This window comes from Bufo bufo, chromosome 4 (assembly GCF_905171765.1).
Source record: "Bufo bufo chromosome 4, aBufBuf1.1, whole genome shotgun sequence".
Classification (NCBI taxonomy): domain Eukaryota; kingdom Metazoa; phylum Chordata; class Amphibia; order Anura; family Bufonidae; genus Bufo; species Bufo bufo.
Genome location: NC_053392.1, coordinates 572,463,083 through 572,484,761, shown reverse-complemented (window position 1 = coordinate 572,484,761; position 21,679 = coordinate 572,463,083). Strand labels below are relative to the sequence as shown.

At 46.4% G+C, this 21,679-nt stretch overlaps 1 protein-coding gene across 1 annotated transcript in view; it reads right to left on the bottom strand.

Moving 5' to 3' along the window:
- Positions 1 to 21,679, bottom strand: part of LRPPRC (leucine rich pentatricopeptide repeat containing) — a 184,599-nt gene that overhangs the window by 8,197 nt on the left and 154,723 nt on the right. The window contains exons 31-34 of the mRNA XM_040430335.1: positions 20,731 to 20,819; positions 15,574 to 15,778; positions 5,878 to 6,002; positions 4,372 to 4,487 (exon numbers count right to left, since the gene is read on the bottom strand). Of these exons, the coding sequence (XP_040286269.1) occupies positions 4,372 to 4,487; positions 5,878 to 6,002; positions 15,574 to 15,778; positions 20,731 to 20,819 (535 nt within the window). The remainder of the gene's footprint in view (positions 1 to 4,371; positions 4,488 to 5,877; positions 6,003 to 15,573; positions 15,779 to 20,730; positions 20,820 to 21,679) is intronic.

The window sequence follows — 21,679 nt, the reverse complement described above, 5'->3', positions numbered from 1 at the left end:
TTAAAAATCACGAGGCTGCGCTCCGCCGCAAAGCGCTGTACGGCCAGTCGTGGAGGTATAATGCTATATGTTACAGCTGCGCTGTCGTCACGCGGGTATTGCATCTGGAAGGCACTGCAAATGCTTTCTGCTGTACCTGCCCACTTTAAGGGGGTCACTTTAAGGGGTCCCGTTATATCAGCTCTGCTCTCTCAAGTGCCCAAAGGAGAAGCTTCACTGTGAAGTGCTTTCTGCGTTGAGCTGCTTCTCAGCCCCTCCCCTCTACTCTGAGTGACAGCTGCAGCATCCAACCAGGAGACCACAACAGCCGTCACTCAGAGCAGAGGGGAGGAGCTGTGAAGCAGTTAAATGGAGAAAGCACACAGCTTCACAGGGAAGCTCTGCCTCAAGGACACTTGAGAGAGCAGAATTGGCAGAATAAAACTTCCCATTCACGCTACTCCTGATTAAAAAAAAAATCTCTCTAAAAAGTATGTAAAGATTTTGACATAGTGACATCGAGTTTTGATTAGAGGGAGTTAACGGGTACGGAGATAACAAGGAGGCAGAAGCACTCAAGTGATCCGGGTCTCCTAACTAGCTTTAGGTGAGATCATAGAAAGTCTATGAGCCCTCTCAACGAGTGACAGCGCTTGGCTGACTGCTTCTACCGTCTCCTTTTAGCAACTGGTAGGGGTCTGGGCGTTGGGACGTCACAAGTTTTTTTTTTAAATGAATGTTACAATAGCTTTAGCAACACCTAAAAATGCATGAGCTAAATCCCCATTAACAGTGGGGGGACGTCATTACTGCTGGGGGCCACTATGGGGGGACGTCATTACTGCTGGGGGCCACTATGGGGGGACGTCATTACTGCTGGGGCCACTATGGGGGGACGTCATTACTGCTGGGGGCCACTATGGGGGGACGTCATTACTGCTGGGGGCCACTATGGGGGGACGTCATTACTGCTGGGGGCCACTATGGGGGACGTTAGGACTACTGAGCACCACCATGGGGGACGCGAGTACCGCTTGGGACCACTATGGAGGATGTTATTACTGTTTGGGGCCACTAAGTGGGACCTTATTACCACTTGGGACCACTATGGAGTACATTATTACTGGTTGGGCTCACTATGCGGGACATTATTACTGCTGGGGGCCACTATGGGTGGACTTTATGTATACTGCAGGGGTTTGGCTTTTATTAAATTTAAATCCCATGAAAACCATCCATTATTAATGGCTGTTAAAAACGGATGCAAAACTGGTAGAAAATGGCCATGAAAAACCGACAGTGTATCCATGTCACATGGCCTTAGTAATGTAGCCTTCGCGTTCTCTACATTTTTGGAAAGTGTGTGGAGCGAGTAGATGGATGTGTGACTGGAGAAGAAAGCAGAAATGTTTGCAAAGGTCCATCTGAGCGTGATGTGCGTCCTGTTCCTTTAAGTGGCGACTGTTTTCTGTCTGGACCCCTCCTGGCTGTCAGCCGCGGCTGCGTGTGTCACCTCTCAATCCTGAGGAACATTTACATAATGCCCTATTCTTCAGGCAGGAGATCCTGGTGACATCGCTGGCAGTCCCATCTTCCAGAGAGATCCTTCAGGTTCGGCTGCTTCTTAACATGCAAATTGATGTCTACCGTGATGACTAAAGCAGGGGTTTTGCTTCTATTTTACGGCTTGCAGTTTTACCAGCTGCTAAGCATTTTAAGTGAATATAGTGCTGTTTACTATTGGAAATTGGTAACAGGCCTTAATTTGACACAGGGAGTCTATAGAAACCCGGCAATCTGCGGGATCGCTGTGATTGTTTGACTGCCACCTGCGGGGACGAGACTCCCCGTCTGCGTCTGTTTGTGTACGCGACCAGTGGCAGTTCTCATCACCAGCCGCTCCTTCCACGCCGGCTTCGCTTTATATTTAGCACAAGTCAAATGGCACTGAATGCGCTTGGCTCGCTCCCTGACGACTGCTAATTTTGCAGAGAATGTCGGCAACTGGGAAGAGCCTGCATTTCTCATTTCGCACGCCGGGGACACGCACCAGAACGAAAAGAAAAAAAATTAAGATTGTAATAAGCAATCAACACGTGAGCGCGGGGCAATGCCAATAGCGAGTAAGGCGTTAGCGTTGCCCGCGTGCTTCCCCTCGTACCATCCGTGTTAATGGAATGGTCACGTCTGTCGGTGTGAAATGTGTGGCCTGCATAATTTATTTCAATAGGCAATGAACAGATAAATAAAAATAATGTATACAAAGTAATTCCTCCCCTGACAACTGTAAAGGGAGACCACAAATCAAGAAATAAAATAAAAATAAAATTCTAGTAAAATTAATACAAGCTTTTAAATCTCTACGAAAAATTGTGAGACCACGCTGAAAACTCATTTCCCGAGACGCCTGAAATATCCGTCCTTTACAAGGGACATCCCAGGTATCGCTGCATGGCGTCCATCACAGTGACTCTCTTCTAGAAGACCATAATATGGAGTCTGATGCTGTGATTCATATGGAATTCAACAAAAACACTAAATTCAGAGGCACCCGGAGGTAGGGCGAGGCCCCATACACTTCTATGGCTGCTTTATTACAGCTCTGTGAAATATGCGTGTGTGCAGGAGGATTTAGTGATCCAATATGCTGTCCATGCCACCAATCACATCGGTAGCCATATGCCATAAGCAGTACGGGAGTATTGTAAAAATATCTAACTTTTCTGCGCACTAACAGTCTCCATTCACATCCAAAGCGGGGAAAAAAAGAGCAAAAAAAAATTACAAAAACACATCTAATGATTGGCATTTGGAATCAGACAATCTGTCTGCTTTTCCAAGAGTATTCTGCATTGTGAGGATTAGCTTTACATGCAAAAGGAGTATTCCCATCACAGACAATGGGGGCATATCCCTAGGATATAACCCCATTGTCCGATAGGTGCGGGCCCCACCTCTGGGACCTGCACCTACGCCGAGAGCAGGGAGAGTGGTGGCTGAAGGACTCTGGGTTTCCCGGGGTCTGGTCACCGCCAAGCGCTCTTCCCATACAAGTGAGTGGGATTTGCTAAGGCTCCCATTCATTTCTATGGGGTCGACGGAAATAGCCGAGCCTATTTTCGGCGGCCCCATAAAAATGAACGGAGGGTGGCTGCGCATGCGCAGTGATTAGCTGTTCTGCAGTTGCTCCGATGCCGGAAGTTGGCGGCAGAAGTACACAGCTCCGTCCAGTGTGTAGTGCAGCGGTGCTCCTAATTACTTCTATGGGGGCAACACTGCAGTTATCAGTTCCATCCACTACACAATGGATGGAGCCGAGTAATCCTGGCACCAGAGATATAAGTAAGCAGCTGATTGGTGGTGGTGACCCCCATCCTGAGGATAGGCCATCAATAATAAAATCCTGCACAACCTCTTAAAAAAGGGTAATGCCATGATTGATGTAAAAATGAAAATCAGACATCATATAGGACACGATGACCTCTTTCTAACAAAGCTAGAACCAGCCCTGTACCTCACATGGATCCAGAGATCTCCACATTCATGGCTCCTGTTGCTCAGCTCGATTCTCCTCAGGCTGGCAGCTCAGGGGGTGAGTCCGTTCTCAGGGGGTCGTGTCCTTCTCCCACTGTAACTGCCACAGCTTCTAACATGGCAGCTACCTATGGAGATTTAAACTGAGCTCGTGTGACCACCTCAGTGAGGTGGACAGAGAAACAAGGAAAAGCAGCGGGTGGCGCAATACTCATACATTTTATTGCATAGCGTAGTGGCTATGCTAACTTTTTAATTACATGCAATTACAGAATTATTCAGATGCAGGTGCTGGTTTGAAAAATGTAGACTTTAAAAGCAGGACTGACTTAATTACTGTAGGTGTATCTCAATGGAAACAAGTTCTATAGGTCACAGCAGACTGGCTGTACTGTTGCAGTTTGGCCACTGGACTGTAAGGGGGCAGTAAGCCTCAAAACAGTTCAATATGCCTTACGGCGGGTTCAGATCTGGGCGTACTGAACGTACGCTCTGTACGAGTCATTGTACGGGCGTTTACAATCGCGCGTCGGACAGAAGTGAACGCCCATTGTTGCGCGTTCCCGGAAGTCTATGTGCGGGAACGCGCGACACTACGCCCCAAAGAAGCTCCTGAACTTCTTGGGGCGTCGGGCGTTTTACAGCGCGACCGTACATGCTGTAAAACGCCCAGGTGAGAACCATGCCGATAGGGAGGCATTGGTTTCTCCTTGTTAAACGTTTTACAGCGCATAGGAACGCGCTGTAAAACGCTCAGGTCTGAACCGGCTGTTACTGACCATGGGTGGGTGGGGGGGGGGGGGGGTACATGGGCATTTAAAAAATGTGCACTCACCGCATGCATTACTTATGGGTTACCTGTAATAGATGACTGGCTGCTTCTTCTCTTCCCGCTTTGACATAATTCAGAAAGAGATCGGTAACAGGTCCGTAGTTTGCAAACTGATTGGCCAAGCGCTCTGCCAAGATGCTCACTGCCAACGGAAGAGAGTTAGTACATTGGTGAGTAACATGCCAGGAAAAGGTCTTAACCAAATGCTGGACCAGAGAAGAGCTTCACTCATCCATAGAAGTGACATTCCTCAGATGATCCCCACACAGCATGAAGGAGCGGATGGTATGACTGCCTGCAGCGGTCATTGCTGGACCTGAAGCCAGAACTGCAATAATCCGACAGAACAACTGGAAACCCATTGCCATTTGCTTTGCTTGACCATGTACCAGGTAAATGTAATAATATAAAATGGCTAAGAGCACACTTGATAAAGTATGTGGTCACTACGTACGGGGTTCAGTGAGGTGTATAGTAGTACTGTGGTGGTCAAGGAATGCTGGGAGCTCACAACAGCGGAAGAGACATAGGAGGAAAATCACTGTGAGGTGGTCTACCCAATGAGACCTCACAAATGGCTCAATGATGGGGCTGCACAGTAGACCCAAGTGTCCTCTGACTCCCTTCTACATGATTTGGAGGAGAAGAGTGGGGCATTTACAACTGCTTTTACATCTCCCTATTGTGGCGTTACTTTTTGAGCTTCTCGCTACTTGTCTAAAGTGGCGAGAAAAGGGGAGTGGCTTAGCACAAGGGGTCGTAGCCTATCACAGCCTGCCAGATTTACTAGAACTTGCACCAGAAACGGGCGTAAGTAATAGCGGGGTCTACGCCGGCCCCTAGCTGGAGTACATTTGAGTTACTGGTGCATCAAGAGCCAGAGGTGCACCTAAATTATTAAGAGGTATCTGCCTAATAAATTAGACACGTCTTACACCAGCATAAAGGGGATCAAGACTGGATTATGGGACCACCAGTCTTGATAAACGTCCCCCACAGACTGTAATGTGTCTGCAAAGTGTAACCGAGTGCAACTAAGGCTTTGATCACATCTGCGTTGAGGATCCATCAGGTCCGTCAAATTTGATGGCTGAAATAGCACTGTATGCAGTATTTTTTTTTCCCCAGCAAAGAATAGGGGCCTTGGTGGAACCCGACAGACTTCCGGGCACTGCTTGTGAACGTTGTGTGGCACCGCACTGTGACTCCTGTTAGGAAAGGAAAGCCTAAAAGTCGACATTTCCCACAAAGCAAGAAAATAAAGCTCAGGGCTTGTCCAAAGCAGACCTCCCCAGATTTGACAGTTTATTGTGTTTCTCGTTCTGAATGCGCGCCACTCTAGTCCGCTGACCGCGTCTGGTATTGCAGCTTGGCCCGATTCACTTGAATGGACCAGAGCTCGCATACCTGACACAGATGTAGATGGCTCCCAGCTTAATAGGTAGCACCCATGTGGAAATGGACTTCAAGTGGAAGGATAATCTACAGAGCTTTATTACATCTAGACAGGCTCGTACTAAAAGCCGACGTACATTTCTCCAGTGCCTCCTCCTTGTTGCTCTTCAGCAGCTGGCCTATCAAGAAGGACGTGTAGGATTTTTTCGGTTCATTTATACAGATGGATTCCAACATGGAGATCCCTTCTTCAAAGTTTCCACTGAAAACACAAGAGACATAAAAACAGTAAGTGAATGTTTAAAAGATTCCAGGGACATCACGGATCAGGATATTGTATGACCTGGAACATGTAGGGAGGGGTCTCTGCTAGATCATACGTTAATTGCCAAGGGAATGTCTTATGATCTGGGAGCCAAATGTTGCCTAATAGGAATGTAAAAATGGCCATATATTATTTTTTGAAAATTTATGTAATTTATGAAAACTATTTACTTTAGGCCTCATGCACACGGCCGTTGTTTTGATCCACATCCGAGCCGCAGTTTTGGCGGTTCGGATGCAGACCCATTCACTTCAATGGGATGAAAGACAGCACTCCGTATGCCGTCTGCATCTGTTGCTCCGTAAAAATCTATATAACCTGTCCTATTCTTGTCCGCGTTTTGCGGACAGGAATAGGCAGTTATATTCATGGCTGTCTGTGCCGTTCCGCAAATTGTGGAACGCACACGGACGCCATCCGTGTTTTGCAGATCCGCGGTTTGCGGACCGCAAAACCGACAACGGTCGTGTGCATGAGGCCTTAAAAAAAGGATTTGCGTTTTCTTCCAAAAACAGGGCCACATCTGGGCCATGCCTGGTATTACAGCCCAGCACCGTTTAAAGCGGTTTTCCGAGAAGTTTTAACTGATGACCTGTCCTCCTTGCAGCTTTCCCTAGGCCAGTGATGTCACATGCATTGGTCACCATGGCCTAGGGCAGCTCAGTCCTATTCAAGTGCTATACAATGTACAACGCTGTGCTATAAGGAGGCCATGGTGCTTACAGGGGGGCCAATGCCTTCTCAATCAGCTGATTGGGTGGGGTCCTGGGTGTTAGACCCCCACGATCAGATACTGTTGACCTATCCAGAGGACAGATCATCAGTTAAAAAGTCTTGGAAGCACCCCTTTAAAGTACTGTCAAAGTGGCAGGTCATGTCAGGTGCTGGGACCTCCATCGATTGACAATACAAGGGTGCAGAAGCAAACATCCGCACTGATCGCTAAAACAAGGGTGCAGAAGCAAACATCCGCACTGATCGCTAAAACAAGGGTGCAGAAGCAAACATCCGCACTGATCGCTAAAACAAGGGTGCAGAAGCAAACATCCGCACTGATCGCTAAAACAAGGGTGCAGAAGCAAACATCCACACTGATCGCTAAAACAAAGGTGCAGAAGCAAACATCCACACTGATCGCTAAAACAAGGGCGCAGAAGCAAACATCCACACTGATCGCTAAAACAAGGGTGCAGAAGCAAACATCCGCACTGATCGCTAAAACAAGGGCGCAGAAGCAAACATCCACACTGATCGCTAAAACAAGGGTGCAGAAGCAAACATCCACACTGATCGCTAAAACAAGGGTGCAGAAGCAAACATCCGCACTGATCACTAAAACAAGGGTGCAGAAGCAAACATCCACACTGATCGCTAAAACAAGGGTGCAGAAGCAAACATCCGCACTGATCGCTAAAACAAGGGTGCAGAAGCAAACATCCGCACTGATCGCTAAAACAAGGACGCAGAAGCAAACATCCACACTGATCGCTAAAACAAGGGTGCAGAAGCAAACATCCGCACTGATCGCTAAAACAAGGGCGCAGAAGCAAACATCCACACTGATCGCTAAAACAAGGGTGCAGAAGCAAACATCCGCACTGATCGCTAAAACAAGGGCGCAGAAGCAAACATCCACACTGATCGCTAAAACAAGGGTGCAGAAGCAAACATCCGCACTGATCGCTAAAACAAGGGCGCAGAAGCAAACATCCACACTGATCGCTAAAACAAGGGTGCAGAAGCAAACATCCGCACTGATCGCTAAAACAAGGGTGCAGAAGCAAACATCCACACTGATCGCTAAAACAAGGGTGCAGAAGCAAACATCCACACTGATCGCTAAAACAAGGGCGCAGAAGCAAACATCCGCACTGATCGCTAAAACAAGGGCGCAGAAGCAAACATCCACACTGATCGCTAAAACAAGGGTGCAGAAGCAAACATCCACACTGATCGCTAAAACAAGGGCGCAGAAGCAAACATCCGAGCTCTGCTCCTCTTGGAATCTGCTCGGCTCTGCTGGTTGCACCGATGAACAGCATTAGGATTCACAGAATGTAGATCCTGGGAATCTGTACAATGTTCGCCCCTCTGTGCTGAACAGAAACAAAGGGACAAAGCACTAAGCTAGGGGGCTTCTGCACCTCCGTTTTAGCGATCAGTGGGGGGTCTCTGCCCCTGGAACCCCAGCAATCAAAACGTTTAACACATGATATCACAAATGTGTAAAACTGACAGGAAAACTTCACAGCGTCACTCGGCTTTCAAAAAAAATAAAAAATAAAAGAAATGCTCGATGTGGGGGGTGGGGTCTGAGTGCTACTCCCACTGATCGCTAGAACGACGAGAGAAAAGTGCTCACTCCTCACGGTAGCAGACGACCATGGGCCCGTCTGTGTCCTGCAGCGAGAAGAGAACGTGCTATGTGAGCGTTTCTCTCTCCTGGTTCTAGCAAGCGGTGGGGGTCCGACTGTCGAGGGCCACATCGATACTCCAATACCAGGCACAGCTCAAGAGCAGATACGATTTCTTTTTTTACATTTTGGGGGGGATAAATACCTTTTTTGAATGCTAAACAACCCCTTCAAAAGGGGGTGTCCAGTTAAGACAACCCCAGGAAAGGGGATAAGTGTCTGATCGATGGGTATCGGACTTCCGGGCCCCCACCATTTCTCCATATTTGTATGGAGCGGCAGACATGGACGCGGGTCCACTACTCCATTCAACTCGATGGGACTGCTGGAGATCACAACTGCTCGGCTATCTTTGGCAAACCAACAGAGCTGAATGGCGTGGCAGCGAGCATGCGCGACTTGCCACTCCATTCAAACAGGGGAACACAGCCCCTCTTCTCCTGACTGGAGTGGGCTCAAGCTGTGTCGGGCCCCTGCTGAGGATATCCCTTTAAGACTGAGCGCAGTATGCTTAATGGACCAAGACGCTAAGACTGCCTTTCCTTCTGAGCAAAACAGACTAAGTTAAGCGAGAAGGTTAAAACAATGTATGCCAAAAAAAACATTAATGTTCAATATTCAATAATTTATGTAGGAAACCTATGACTGGAACTCTGGTAATATGGAATTAAATATTTACGGGCAGCACTTTCCTCCACAACTGTCCGGCTTGATTCAAAAACTGATAATAAATATAATTTGTGTAAGGCACTTCAGCGCTTGAGGTTTTATCCTGCGAGGGACTGTGCTAATAATTTAATATGTTTACAACAGGGGGGTGTACATATACGCACACAGCAGGCGCGCCGTCTGCATAACGTGGGATGACAACTCCATTTGCCAATGGCTCGGCTCGGCTCTCAGCCGCCCTACCTGCTCATGTGATGAGGCCATGCAAGAATGGTTTGAGAAGTCCAGCGATTCTGCACCCGAGCCAATGCGGCCGGCTCTGTAACTCATCGTGGCGTTCCTCTACTTTTTGCAAGAACTTTTAGATTACCTTGTGGCTTTTAATATAATGCTATATATTACTGCTACTCAAGCTCACGGTAAGAGCACGGAGCAAGAAAATGATTTAATTCAATGAGCACATTCCTCCTGAGCACCAGTAACCCTTTGTAGGCACTCCTCTGAGGGCAAAGAGTAGGCTATCGGAGTGCACCATATCCGGCACAGCAGGATAATGCAGCGGTATTTCTCCAGCCAAAAGCGGGCCCTTATACTCGAACTCTGTCTATACGGGATTATAGTCAAAGAAGATCCGGCGGCGTGTGGCATTATCCGACTGTGGCGGATCTGGTAGATCCGGCAGAGAACACACCACCGGATTAGTTTACCGCATATGTGAACCCATCCTTACTGAACAGCTTCAGGTTTTATCACAATCTGCATAGATGACACGCAATAGAATTGTCTTCGTATCTCCCCAAATTGATCTCACAGAGGAGCCGTCACCTCCCCTGACGTGTCTAATTTAGTAATTACTTGTAATCCCCATAAAGTAATCATTCCATAAAGCATCTATTCTTAGAACTCTATGTTATGCCTTTCCTCTGTTATTCCTCCTAGAAATGTAGAAATACACTGACAACTGGGTGTCATCATTCCTCCTAATGACAGAGTTGTGTCCCTACAGTCTCACTCTGTCAGTAATTACTATTAAGGCGTTCTATAGCTTTTATATTATTAATCAGGACAGTATTAGGGTGCGGCCATGCTAGCTGCTGCATTCTTTATTATATTTTATTCATAATTCTTCCGGCAGGCTGTTCAACCAGAGGAACAGTCTATTGGAAGACACTGTATCCGACATAGCCAGAGAAGGCTGGAGGACCGCCATGCCCTAATAACTATAATGGGACTGGGTGGGGATCCGGCCTTTTCCCAGCATTAGCGCCAGGATTTAGCCAGACAGAGTTTTTTTGGCCTTCTGAATCCCAGCAATAATGCCGGATCCCCACCCAGTCCCATTATAGTCAATGGGCTTCGGCGGGGTCAGGTAGTATCTGACTATGATGTCTTCCGCCAGGCTATTTCCCTGCCAGAAGCATTTACAAGTAATGTGAAACTAGCCTTAATTCATTAGTAACTACTGATAATGGCCGCACGGTTTTGCAGGTTACCGCTCGGCCATTAACAATCAACACCAAGTAAAAAAAAGTTTTTTATAAGTTAAAAAAAAAAAAAACGACAACAACAAAGCAGTGGCTGCCATGGCCGCACTGTGGCTGTACCGTCAGAGTGCACTGGTAACATCCAGTTATCAATTCACTCATCAATTTCCAGGAGGAATAACACAGGAATATGACAAAGCTCCCCCCAGGAATGGCGACAGGCTACAGCTTTGCAAATATCTTGCAGCATTCTTGGCCGGTTCACATTTTATAGTTAGTGCATTACAGGCGTTCAGCTAAGGGTACTTTCACATTAGCGTTTTTCTTTTCTGGCATAGAGTTCCGTCACAGGGGCTCTATACAGGAAAAGAACTGATCAGGCATATCCCCATGCATTCTGAATGGAGAGCAATCCGTTCAGGAGGCATCAGGATGTCTTCAGTTCAGTCATTTTGACTGATCAGGCAAAAGAGAAAACCGTAGCATGCTACGGTTTTATCTCCGGCAAAAAAAACGGAAGACTTACCTGAATGCCAGATCCGGCATTTATTCTCATAGGAATGTATGAGTGCCGGATCCGTCCTTCTGGCCTGCGCATGCGCAGACCGGTGAAAATGTGAAAAAAGATACAAGACGGATCCGTCTGTCCGCATGACAACCGGAGAGACGGATCCGTTCTTGCAATGCATTTGTGAGACGGATCCGCATCCGGATGAGTCTTACAAATGCTTTCAGTCACATCCAGATTGGCGGATCCGGCAGGCAGTTCCGACGACGGAACTGCTTGCCGGATCACACTGCCGCAAGTGTGAAAGTAGCCTAAGCCTTTCGGGACGTGTCGTCTGTCAGCGCAGTGTTGACTGGTTCCAGTAGTAACCAAAAGAATCTTAAATAAGGAACAAGAAGTGATGTGACCAGGGTCATTTCTGGGGGACAACTTACTAAGAACATCCCCCTCTAAAACAAATGCAAAAGTTACTTCTACTGTATGACTGACGCACACACATTTACTATACGTTCTCCATCAGGTTTTGAAACTTAAAGGGCTTGTCCACTGCTTTTATACTAATGGCCTATCTTCAGGACAGACCACCAATATCTCTTCGGCAGGGGTTGGAGACCCCACACTACTGACGGCTCAGCTGTCCTGTGGAGCGGTCATCAATACAAAAGGACTGGAACGCCCCTTTAGTGTCTTCCTGAGGCTTCATATAGACTTCTTATTTTCTCTAACATCAGTTACTGTCACTTCTGGTGAAAGGAAAGAGACATATAGACAATAGGGAATGCTTTCATTTACTGCAACATCTCCATTAGAAGACTCCATTTAGTATTCTCGTGGCAATTTGAAGACAACTATCCCTGTCTGTCAACATGGTGTTCAGTCTATACCGCCAGGCAATTATCAGATAAAATCAGGGATCGGTATCCATTAACAGGCACCAGGGAGGCAAACCGTGCATTTTACACAGACACAAGAAAACATTCCTAAGCAAGTCATAAAATTCTGGATGAATATATTCCCTAATCCGTACAATGCCAGGAACCTCTTTAAAGGGAATCTGTCACCAGTTTTACTGAGTCCTAACTATTAAGGGCAATAGAAACTAGTGACTAGTAATCTCCCTAGTAATATGCTGGGTCACTTTAATTGCCCCAGCCATTTTGCTAAAATCTTAGGCTACACAGCTCGAGTGCATGCCAATGAGTGCCCATATTCATGAGCTCACGGCTCCCCCCCCCCGCCCACCTGCTGCTGATTCATATGGAGGCAGGAGGGCAGGAAGAGCCGTGAGCTCATGAATATGGGGACTCATTGGCATGCGCCGGGATGTTAGGATTTAGAAGTGAGAGCAGCAGAAAACTGCTCACAGATTCCCTTTGAAGCGGTTGTCTCATCTGAGACAATGGGGGTAAATTGCTAGGATATGCCCCCATTGTCTGATAGGTGCGGGTCCATTGTCGGAGTACAGGCAGCATAGGCGTCGCTACAGGAGGGCAATTGCCCCCTAGGTTATTCCTTGCCCCCCCCCCTTTAAAACGCTGGCCACCGCCGCCGCTAGTACAGCCAGGGCCGTCTTTAATGCGGGGCAAAAGGGGCAGCTGCCCCGGGCTCAGTTGCTCCTGGGGGGCCCAAAGCAGCTGCATCTTGAGCCCCGCTGGCCACTGGTGACGTGGGGTGCGACGGCAGGGCACAGGGAGATGAGCGCTTCCATTGTGGAAGCGTTCATCTCCATAGTCATCTGTATCCTCAGGACAGCGATACAGATGGAAGTGCTGCGGCGGGGCAGGGGAGGGAGAGGTGTCGCCCTTCCCAGTTCCTCCGATAGGCTGCAGGCACTAGGCCTGCAGCCTATCAGAGGCCGATGCAGGCGGCGCGATGATGTCATCGCGCCGACTGAGCCGCACAGACCAGGACACAGGCCGGAAGAGGCCTGCGTCACATCGCTGCCAGCCTGATGGAGGTAAGTATAAGTGTTTATTTTTTTTATATGGTACTACTACAGGCCCATGATCGGGGGCATCTGTTACTGACACATGATTGGGGGGCATCTGTTAATGACATGATTGGGGGGCATCTATGGGGGTACTTGTTACTGGCACATGATTTGGGGGCATCTATGGGGCACTTACTGGCACATTGGTGGCACTTTTTACTGGCACGTTATTAGGTGGCACTATGGGGGCACTTCTTACTGGAACATTATTGGGGCACTATGGGGCATCTACTGAGGCCACAAAGAATGGGTATTTTATATGGGGGGCTCTGTATAGGGGCATTTTATACTGGTACATTATGGGGGGCACTAGGAAGAAGGGGAAGAGGAGCACTATGGGGCATTTACTGGGTGCACTATATATGGGTATTTTATACTGGCACATTATGGGGGCATTATGGGGATATTAGCTCAACTGGGAGCATTAAAAGTGGTATTTTTTGCACTGGCACATTGTAAGGAGAATTATTACTACTGGGGGGCATTATGATTGGGTTTATTACTACTGGGGGTCTATGGGGAACATGATTACTAGTATGGGCACTATGGGAGCATTATTACTTCTGAGGCACAGTGGGGACATGTTGGGGGCACTGTAGGAGCACTATTACTACCATGTGTGCTCTAGCAGAGAATTATTTCTATTGGTGGGGACTTTTGGGAGCACTATTACTGTGGGGGCACCTTGGCACAGTATATATCAGCTTACCACAATTATTTTTGGGGGACGTTATGTTTACACTATTAGTGTCAGGGGCATTATTTGCTGGGCACACTTATTTTAGGGCACTGTGTGCCAATAATTATTGAAGGGCACTATCTGCATGGTACTAATATTATCAGGGGGTTTATCAGTTTCTGCAGTATAATATTGGGGAGCACAGCGGCACAGTATTGGGGGTGGTAGGATGATTTGTGCAGAAGATGGGAGGATGATGGAAAAGTAGTAAACTAAGATTTTGTTTGTCAAACTGCAGAGACGAGAAATGGCTGAAAAATTGTCTGGTCTGAAAGGAGAATATGAGGAAAGAGAACATCTACATCAAAGAGACGTCACTGGATGTAATAGCATTACATTAAGTGGTGAAAATTATTAGTGCCCCCCATTTTTGACTGTGGTATCTTATGTGCCCCCCCTATATATTGTTCCTAGAGTCGCCACTGACAGGCAGCCAGGAAAGTCCTGCATGTGCAGCCGCCCTGCATTCATTTCTATGGGGCTGCCGAAAATAGCCGATCGCTGGTGATCGGGGGTGGTGGCAGGTCATGTGTGGTACGCTCCCATTCACTTTTGTGTGGAGAACGCTTGGTGGTGGCCGGACCGGAGTCCTCCAGCCACCACTTTGCCAGCTCTGTTGTCGATACAGGTGCAGGTCCCAGCGGTGGGACCTGCACCTATCAGAAAATGGGGGTACATCCTTGCGATATGCCCCCATTGTCTCAGATGAGGAGGATACCCCTTTAAATTAGAGAACTGGAATAGTGACTTTTCTCATAAAAAGGTATACATTCCGCTTAGGGAGATCCAGTTAATAAGGCAGTGCTCCCGGGGAAAACATATCCTCCAGACCGAAGAAAGTTACCTCTCCAGCGCCACCTGGAGGCTATCCAGTAAATCAGTAAGGGGCTGAAATCAACTTAGAAGGCAGCCACGTTTAGGCTGGGTTCACAAGCGACTGATCAGCTGCGGATTTTCTGCAGTTGAAAATCTGCAGCAGAAAAAATAATAACGCCCCAAAGGGGTGTGTTCACACGCTGCGGATTTTGTTGCAGAAAAGCTGCAGATAATAAGACTTCCATTCCTTTGCTTTGGAAAAGGTGCAATCCGCAAGGAAATTGACATAAGATTTAAAATCTGAATGACAGGTCAGTTTCTGCTGCAAATATTTTCTGTCAGCTGTGAGTGAGAATTCCTGAAAGCTTTCGCCGGTACAGTACAACGCTGCAGATTTGCCGCACGAAAATTGCAGCTAAATCAGTCACTTGTGAACCTAGGGGTTTTCTGGGATTTTAAAATTGGTGTATTGTCAGGATAGGCCATTGATATCGGACACGCCGCCCGCCCACCCACCAATTATGGAGCTGGGAACTGCAGCGCTGCTCGTTGAAGTGATTGGGACCAATGATGCAGTTACCAGCTCCATCCACTACAAAATGGACAGAGCTACCCTAAAAACTGCATGCGTGGAGTTGGACCCCCAACCATCAGCTATCAAAATCTATTTCAGATCCCGGAAAACCCCTTTGAGCCTCATGCACACGGTCGTGTCCGATTTTTTTAGTTTTGTCAATCAGAAACATGGATTCGTGCCGACAGAAAAAAAACAACGTATGTCTCAATAGCCCTTTGATGTTGCGGCGCGCATTTACTACTTCAGAAATGCACGGAGCGAGATCTCTTCCACAGCAGTAGGGCGTTCAGGCCGTAAAGCAGTGCACTTACCTATTCAGGTGGGCCAAAGCCACACAGCTGTTCAGACTCTGCGGCAGCACTTGGGCAGGTAATTCATGGCGTTCAGTTAACATCTTTATCTTTTCAAGGCTCGGAACGTCGCCATTCAAAGCGAGAGCGTTGGCGAGTTTGGTCAACGCGGACCGCATGGGCTTGCTGCCATTTTCCAGCATGGTCTGCAGCGTGACTAGCGCATCTGTGGAAGAGGAAAGAACGGCACAAGATAAAAATCGCTGCAGTCATCACAGATCACCAGGCCCGTAAAACAGAAGAGACAAGTGGACCAGTGATTGGAATTTACTCTGCCGTCTGTCATGTTAGCGACTTGCAGAAAAATGTCATGTGCACGAGATTAATGATGGAACTGGCAGAGCATGGGGCAAGCTGCTGAGGAAGCAATATGGCATTACTCCCCCCCCCCCCCCCCCCCTCTTAGACGCAGCCTCTGATAGCATCTGACACAGACACAGCACAAAAGCAGCGCCGCGTTTCGTGCCCAGTAATCATGTATTCCTGGAGGTGCACTCAGAGAGAAAAGAACAAATGGCAATCTGGGTGCCAGACAAAATGTATTAATGGCCGGTTCATATTTATCTGAAAACACAAATAATGGATCTGAGCTATGATAAACCGCTATCGCTTTCAAAAATGATCGGAAATGATATGGCGTTCCACAGCGAAGGCTACTATCGAAGGAGAACACTTCTTTATCCGCCAGCATCACAGCAGATACATTAACCAGGCCATCCCCTGGTAAACACTGCCCCGTATTCTGCCGAATGCTGGTGGTAACAATGAGTAGCTGTCGGACTCCGCCGTATACATGGCATGCATGTGTTCTCAATAGGGAGAGAGAAGTAAAGCCATACAGGAGATACCTGGAGGCCAACAGCTCTCACTCTCTCGATCCTCCCATACATACCCATGCTCAGCCGAACAAGAAGTGAATGGAAAGAGGGGAGAAAGTTGCCGCCAGGCACCACTGGCAGCGGCTTATCTCCATGAGAACGGAAGGATGGGGCAGTTGAAAATCAACATGCCTCCTCCTTAATTTCCCGAACACCAGCCATCAGGGAAGAGTCGGGAGGACGCCATACATATCAAAAGGGTTGCCTGACGAATAATATTCTACAGTTTTCGCATGTCATTAAAAATGTATTATAGCTACGGAGTTATTCAATTAAATCTGTCTGTATAGCGCCACCTGCTGTTTGCTCTTTTTGTCATTTTTTGGTCCTGCTCACTGAGATGGAAGCACATGCTCAGTTCTAGGCTTCAAATACCCCCAGCTGCAGTACAAAGGACACTCCCGCTAAGCTGTGAGCTTGAAATATATCTAGCAGAAAAATTGGGGCAATGAATGGGGAGATCTCTGGATCGATGTGAGGTACAGGGCTGGTTCTAGCTTTTGTCAGAAAGAGGTTGTCATGTACTAGACCAGGGATTCTCAACTTGCGGTCCTCCAGCTGTTGCAAAACTACAACTCCCTTCATTCCCGGACAGCTTACGGAAGGGCATGGTGGAAGTTGTAGTTTTACAACATCTGGAGGGCCGCAGGTTGAGCATCCCTGGACTAGACTATGTTTAAATTTTATAAAGAAATTATTAATCACTATGAATTAATTGCACATGTGTTGCTAATCTTAATGAATGAGTATGTTGCTATATATTTTTGGCATTTTGTCTCTGTACACTGCTTGAGGAAACGTCGCATGTCCCACTGGGGTAAATAAAGACTTTTGTATTTTTTACTTTTTGGAGTGCTGCCCATCCTTATATATATATATATATATATATATATATATACACACACACACACACACACACACACACACGTAAAAAGGAAATGACGGGTTAAAATTTGGTAACTGCGTTTCACTTAGGGATATTTCTGTTCAGCTGCGGACAGTTTTGCAGAAGTGACAACAGGAAGTGCAGCCATGGAGGCAAAGTCACTTTGTACATGTGACCTATGATTGAAAAGTACTACAAAAAGATTCTTATTATTTCCATCCAAACTGTGCATGGCCAGGGTACAGGCTAAGAACACGCAAGTTCACAAAACCTGTTCCATGCACACAACATACATGGGATGGTACAGTCCTGACGGGGCGAGAGTCTCACTCTGTGAGCGGCCGTACTCTGGCTGAGGTGGACACCCTGCTGTCACATCCATGTGCCGTCATAGGATATACGGATAGTGGTTAACCTCACGGGACAAGCACTTTTACGCCATGACATCAGATAACGATTGTCCCGCCCTGACATCAGACCTCGTGGTTGACACCACCGCCTATAGCTGTGATGGCTAACCTCCGGCACGCCAGCTGTGGTAAAACTACGACTCCCAAGATGTACACTTGCTTGGCTGTTCTCAGAACTCCTTAGAAATGAATGAAGCATGCTGGGAGTCGTAGTTTCGCCACAGCTGGAGTGTCGGAGGTTAGCCATCTCTGGCCTACAGCAACCGCAAACCTACCAACATCTCATCCAACCCCAACCATTCTGATGTAGGCAAATTATGGAATACATCGAAGGCGCTTGTCATACAGGACGACTCTCCCTAAAGATCCTCCTAGCCGGCGTTGAAAATAAATAAATATATATATATATATATTCCGGCAGCACTCGCTTTTATAGTTTATCAGGTGCACGCGTCTCACCCTCGACATCAGGCATGTATATCCATGAAAAATCAACGCAGCGCTCTTCTTGTAAAAAAAAACGCAGTGTCTTTATTCACACATGTGACACAAAATAGGCAACGTTTCAATCCCCTTCCGGGATCCTTCTCAAGCCAAGCCACTTGGCTTGAGAAGGATCCCGGAAGGGGATTGAAACGTTGCCTATTTTGTGTCACATGTGTGAATAAAGACACTGCGATTTTTTTTTACAAGAAGAGCGCTGCGTTGATTTTTTATATATATATATATATATATATATATATATACAGTGGGGGAAATAATTATTTGACCCCTCACTGATTTTGTAAGTTTGTCCAATGACAAAGAAATGAAAAGTCTCAGAACAGTATCATTTCAATGGTAGGTTTATTGTAACAGTGGCAGATAGCACATCAAAAGGAAAATCGAAAAAAAAACTTTAAATAAAAGATAGCAACTGATTTGCATTTCATTGAGTGAAATAAGTATTTGAACCCCTACCAACCATTAAGAGTTCTGGCTCCCACAGAGTGGTTAGACACTTCTACTCAATTAGTCACCCTCATTAAGGACACCTGTCTTAACTAGTCACCTGTATAAAAGACACCTGTCCACAGAATCAATCAATCAAGCAGACTCCAAACTCTCCAACATGGGAAAGACCAAAGAGCTGTCCAAGGATGTCAGAGACAAAATTGTAGACCTGCACAAGGCTGGAATGGGCTACAAAACCATTAGCAAGAAGCTGGGAGAGAAGGTGACAACTGTTGGTGCGATTGTTCGAAAATGGAAGGAGCACAAAATGACCATCAATCGACCTCGCTCTGGGGCTCCACGCAAGATCTCACCTCGTGGGGTGTCAATGGTTCTGAGAAAGGTGAAAAAGCATCCTAGAACTACACGGGAGGAGTTAGTTAATGACCTCAAATTAGCAGGGACCACAGTCACCAAGAAAACCATTGGAAACACATTACACCGCAATGGATTAAAATCCTGCAGGGCTCGCAAGGTCCCCCTGCTCAGGAAGGCACATGTGCAGGCCCGTCTGAAGTTTGCCAATGAACACCTGAATGATTCAGAGAGTGACTGGGAGAAGGTGCTGTGGTCTGATGAGACCAAAATAGAGCTCTTTGGCATTAACTCAACTCGCTGTGTTTGGAGGAAGAAAAATGCTGCCTATGACCCCCAAAACACCGTCCCCACCGTCAAGCATGGGGGTGGAAACATTTTGCTTTGGGGGTGTTTTTCTGCTAAGGGCACAGGACAACTTATTCGCATAAACGGGAAAATGGACGGAGCCATGTATCGTGAAATCCTGAGCGACAACCTCCTTCCCTCTGCCAGGAAACTGAAAATGGGTCGTGGATGGGTGTTCCAGCACGACAATGACCCAAAACATACAGCAAAGGCAACAAAGGAGTGGCTCAAGAAGAAGCACATTAAGGTCATGGAGTGGCCTAGTCAGTCTCCGGACCTTAATCCAATCGAAAACCTATGGAGGGAGCTCAAGCTCAGAGTTGCACAGAGACAGCCTCGAAACCTTAGGGATTTAGAGATGATCTGCAAAGAGGAGTGGACCAACATTCCTCCTAAAATGTGCGCAAACTTGGTCATCAATTACAAGAAACGTTTGACCTCTGTGCTTGCAAACAAGGGTTTTTCCACCAAGTATTAAGTCTTTTTTTGTTAGAGGGTTCAAATACTTATTTCACTCAATGAAATGCAAATCAGTTGCTATCTTTTATTTAAAGTTATTTTTTCGATTTTCCTTTTGATGTGCTATCTGCCACTGTTACAATAAACCTACCATTGAAATGATACTGTTCTGAGACTTTTCATTTCTTTGTCATTGGACAAACTTACAAAATCAGTGAGGGGTCAAATAATTATTTCCCCCACTGTATATATATATATATATATATATAGTGAATGTTGTTTTTTTTTCTATAAATCAATATGGTAATCATTTAGCGCACAATCCTATACATTTAACACTCAATTTAACTTGTTGGAAAGAAGTAAAAAAAAAAACATGAAAAAATGTTTAAAAAAAATCAACCGCTGAGGAATCGTTCATCAGCATTAAAGTATCTTAATTTGCGAAATCAAACTGACTTGTGCTGTGAATTTTAACACGTTCTGGGCACCCACTCCCAGCTCTCCCCCCCCCTCTCTCCGGCTTCTAGAACACAAATTTTGCATGTCTGAAGAGCAACATTTCATCTTAAGAAGAGAAAAAAAAAAAAAAACATCTTGTGTTAAATGGAATGGAAACCGGACTAAGTGGTCAGATGACAAGTACATTCATATTCACGATGTATTATAAATGCATGTACAGTAATTTACGTCTCTCCGCCGCCACAAAAGGCTCTTGATAAGCAGGTAATTTGCTAAATGGACTCCTTTATCCAAGTATTCGAAGGGCGTTACAAGAAAGATCTACAGAGGCATTAATGTGACGTAAAGGTCAAGCATTGTGACATACCTTTCAAACAGTCCCGCCTAACTTGCTCTTCGATGAGGAGATTACCGGCTGTACCCCTCAGGCTGTAGTTCCTGACGCGGTTCTTGGCGCTAGGAGGGAAAAAAAAAACAAAAAAAACACCAAGGCAGACGTTTAAGAAAAGGAATTACTGACATGCTTCTGATACGATAATAAATGGTTGAGCTCCGAGGTGAAATTACAAAAACTGCTGTTCATATGTTAAAAATATTGCTGGAAAATATCGACCTGGAGACAAGCTTTTGTGCGATCCTGTCAATGGGGATGCAAGAATAAATTATTTTTTTCCCTCTTTTCTTCTTAGATTTTTTTATTTTTTTCCCGCTAATCTGACAGATGACAAAAGTTGGAAATGAGCGACAAAAGGAAACAAATTGGAGAGGTTTTTTTCTTTTTTTTCCCTCCTCTCTCTCTCTCTCCCCCTTTAAACAATCGGTTCGGATCCGAGAACGCTGACATGTTAGATGATTAAAATAACCGCGCCTGTTCCGTCGCTGCAGCGGGGATGGTGTCAGATACCCCTTTTATACGCTGTTCATTTACATCATCCTAATTATAAAATAGAAATCTATGCAATATTTTTTTTACACGACCCCCCCCCTTTCTTTGCTTTAGAGGAAAGCACTTTGATTCATTTTTTTTGTCACAGGCAAGGGGGGTTTATGTGACAAAGGTGGCGTTGTCGGGGGGGGGGGGAGGCAAGAATTTCAAGAGTCACCTTCCGAATCACGCTGCGAAGGCGTTTTAGCGGAAGCGAGCTTTCGAATTAAGAAAAAAAAAAAAAGGGGGTCTAGCTTGCAATGGCATCTGCTCTCCCAGCATCTGCCGACCACTAATGAAATCCGGGCGTAACTTTGCGAAAGTTCATTTCTAGATTAACAGGAGCAAAACAATCTCCTCTGACAGGGAAAGCAGTGAGAGTAGCGAGGGA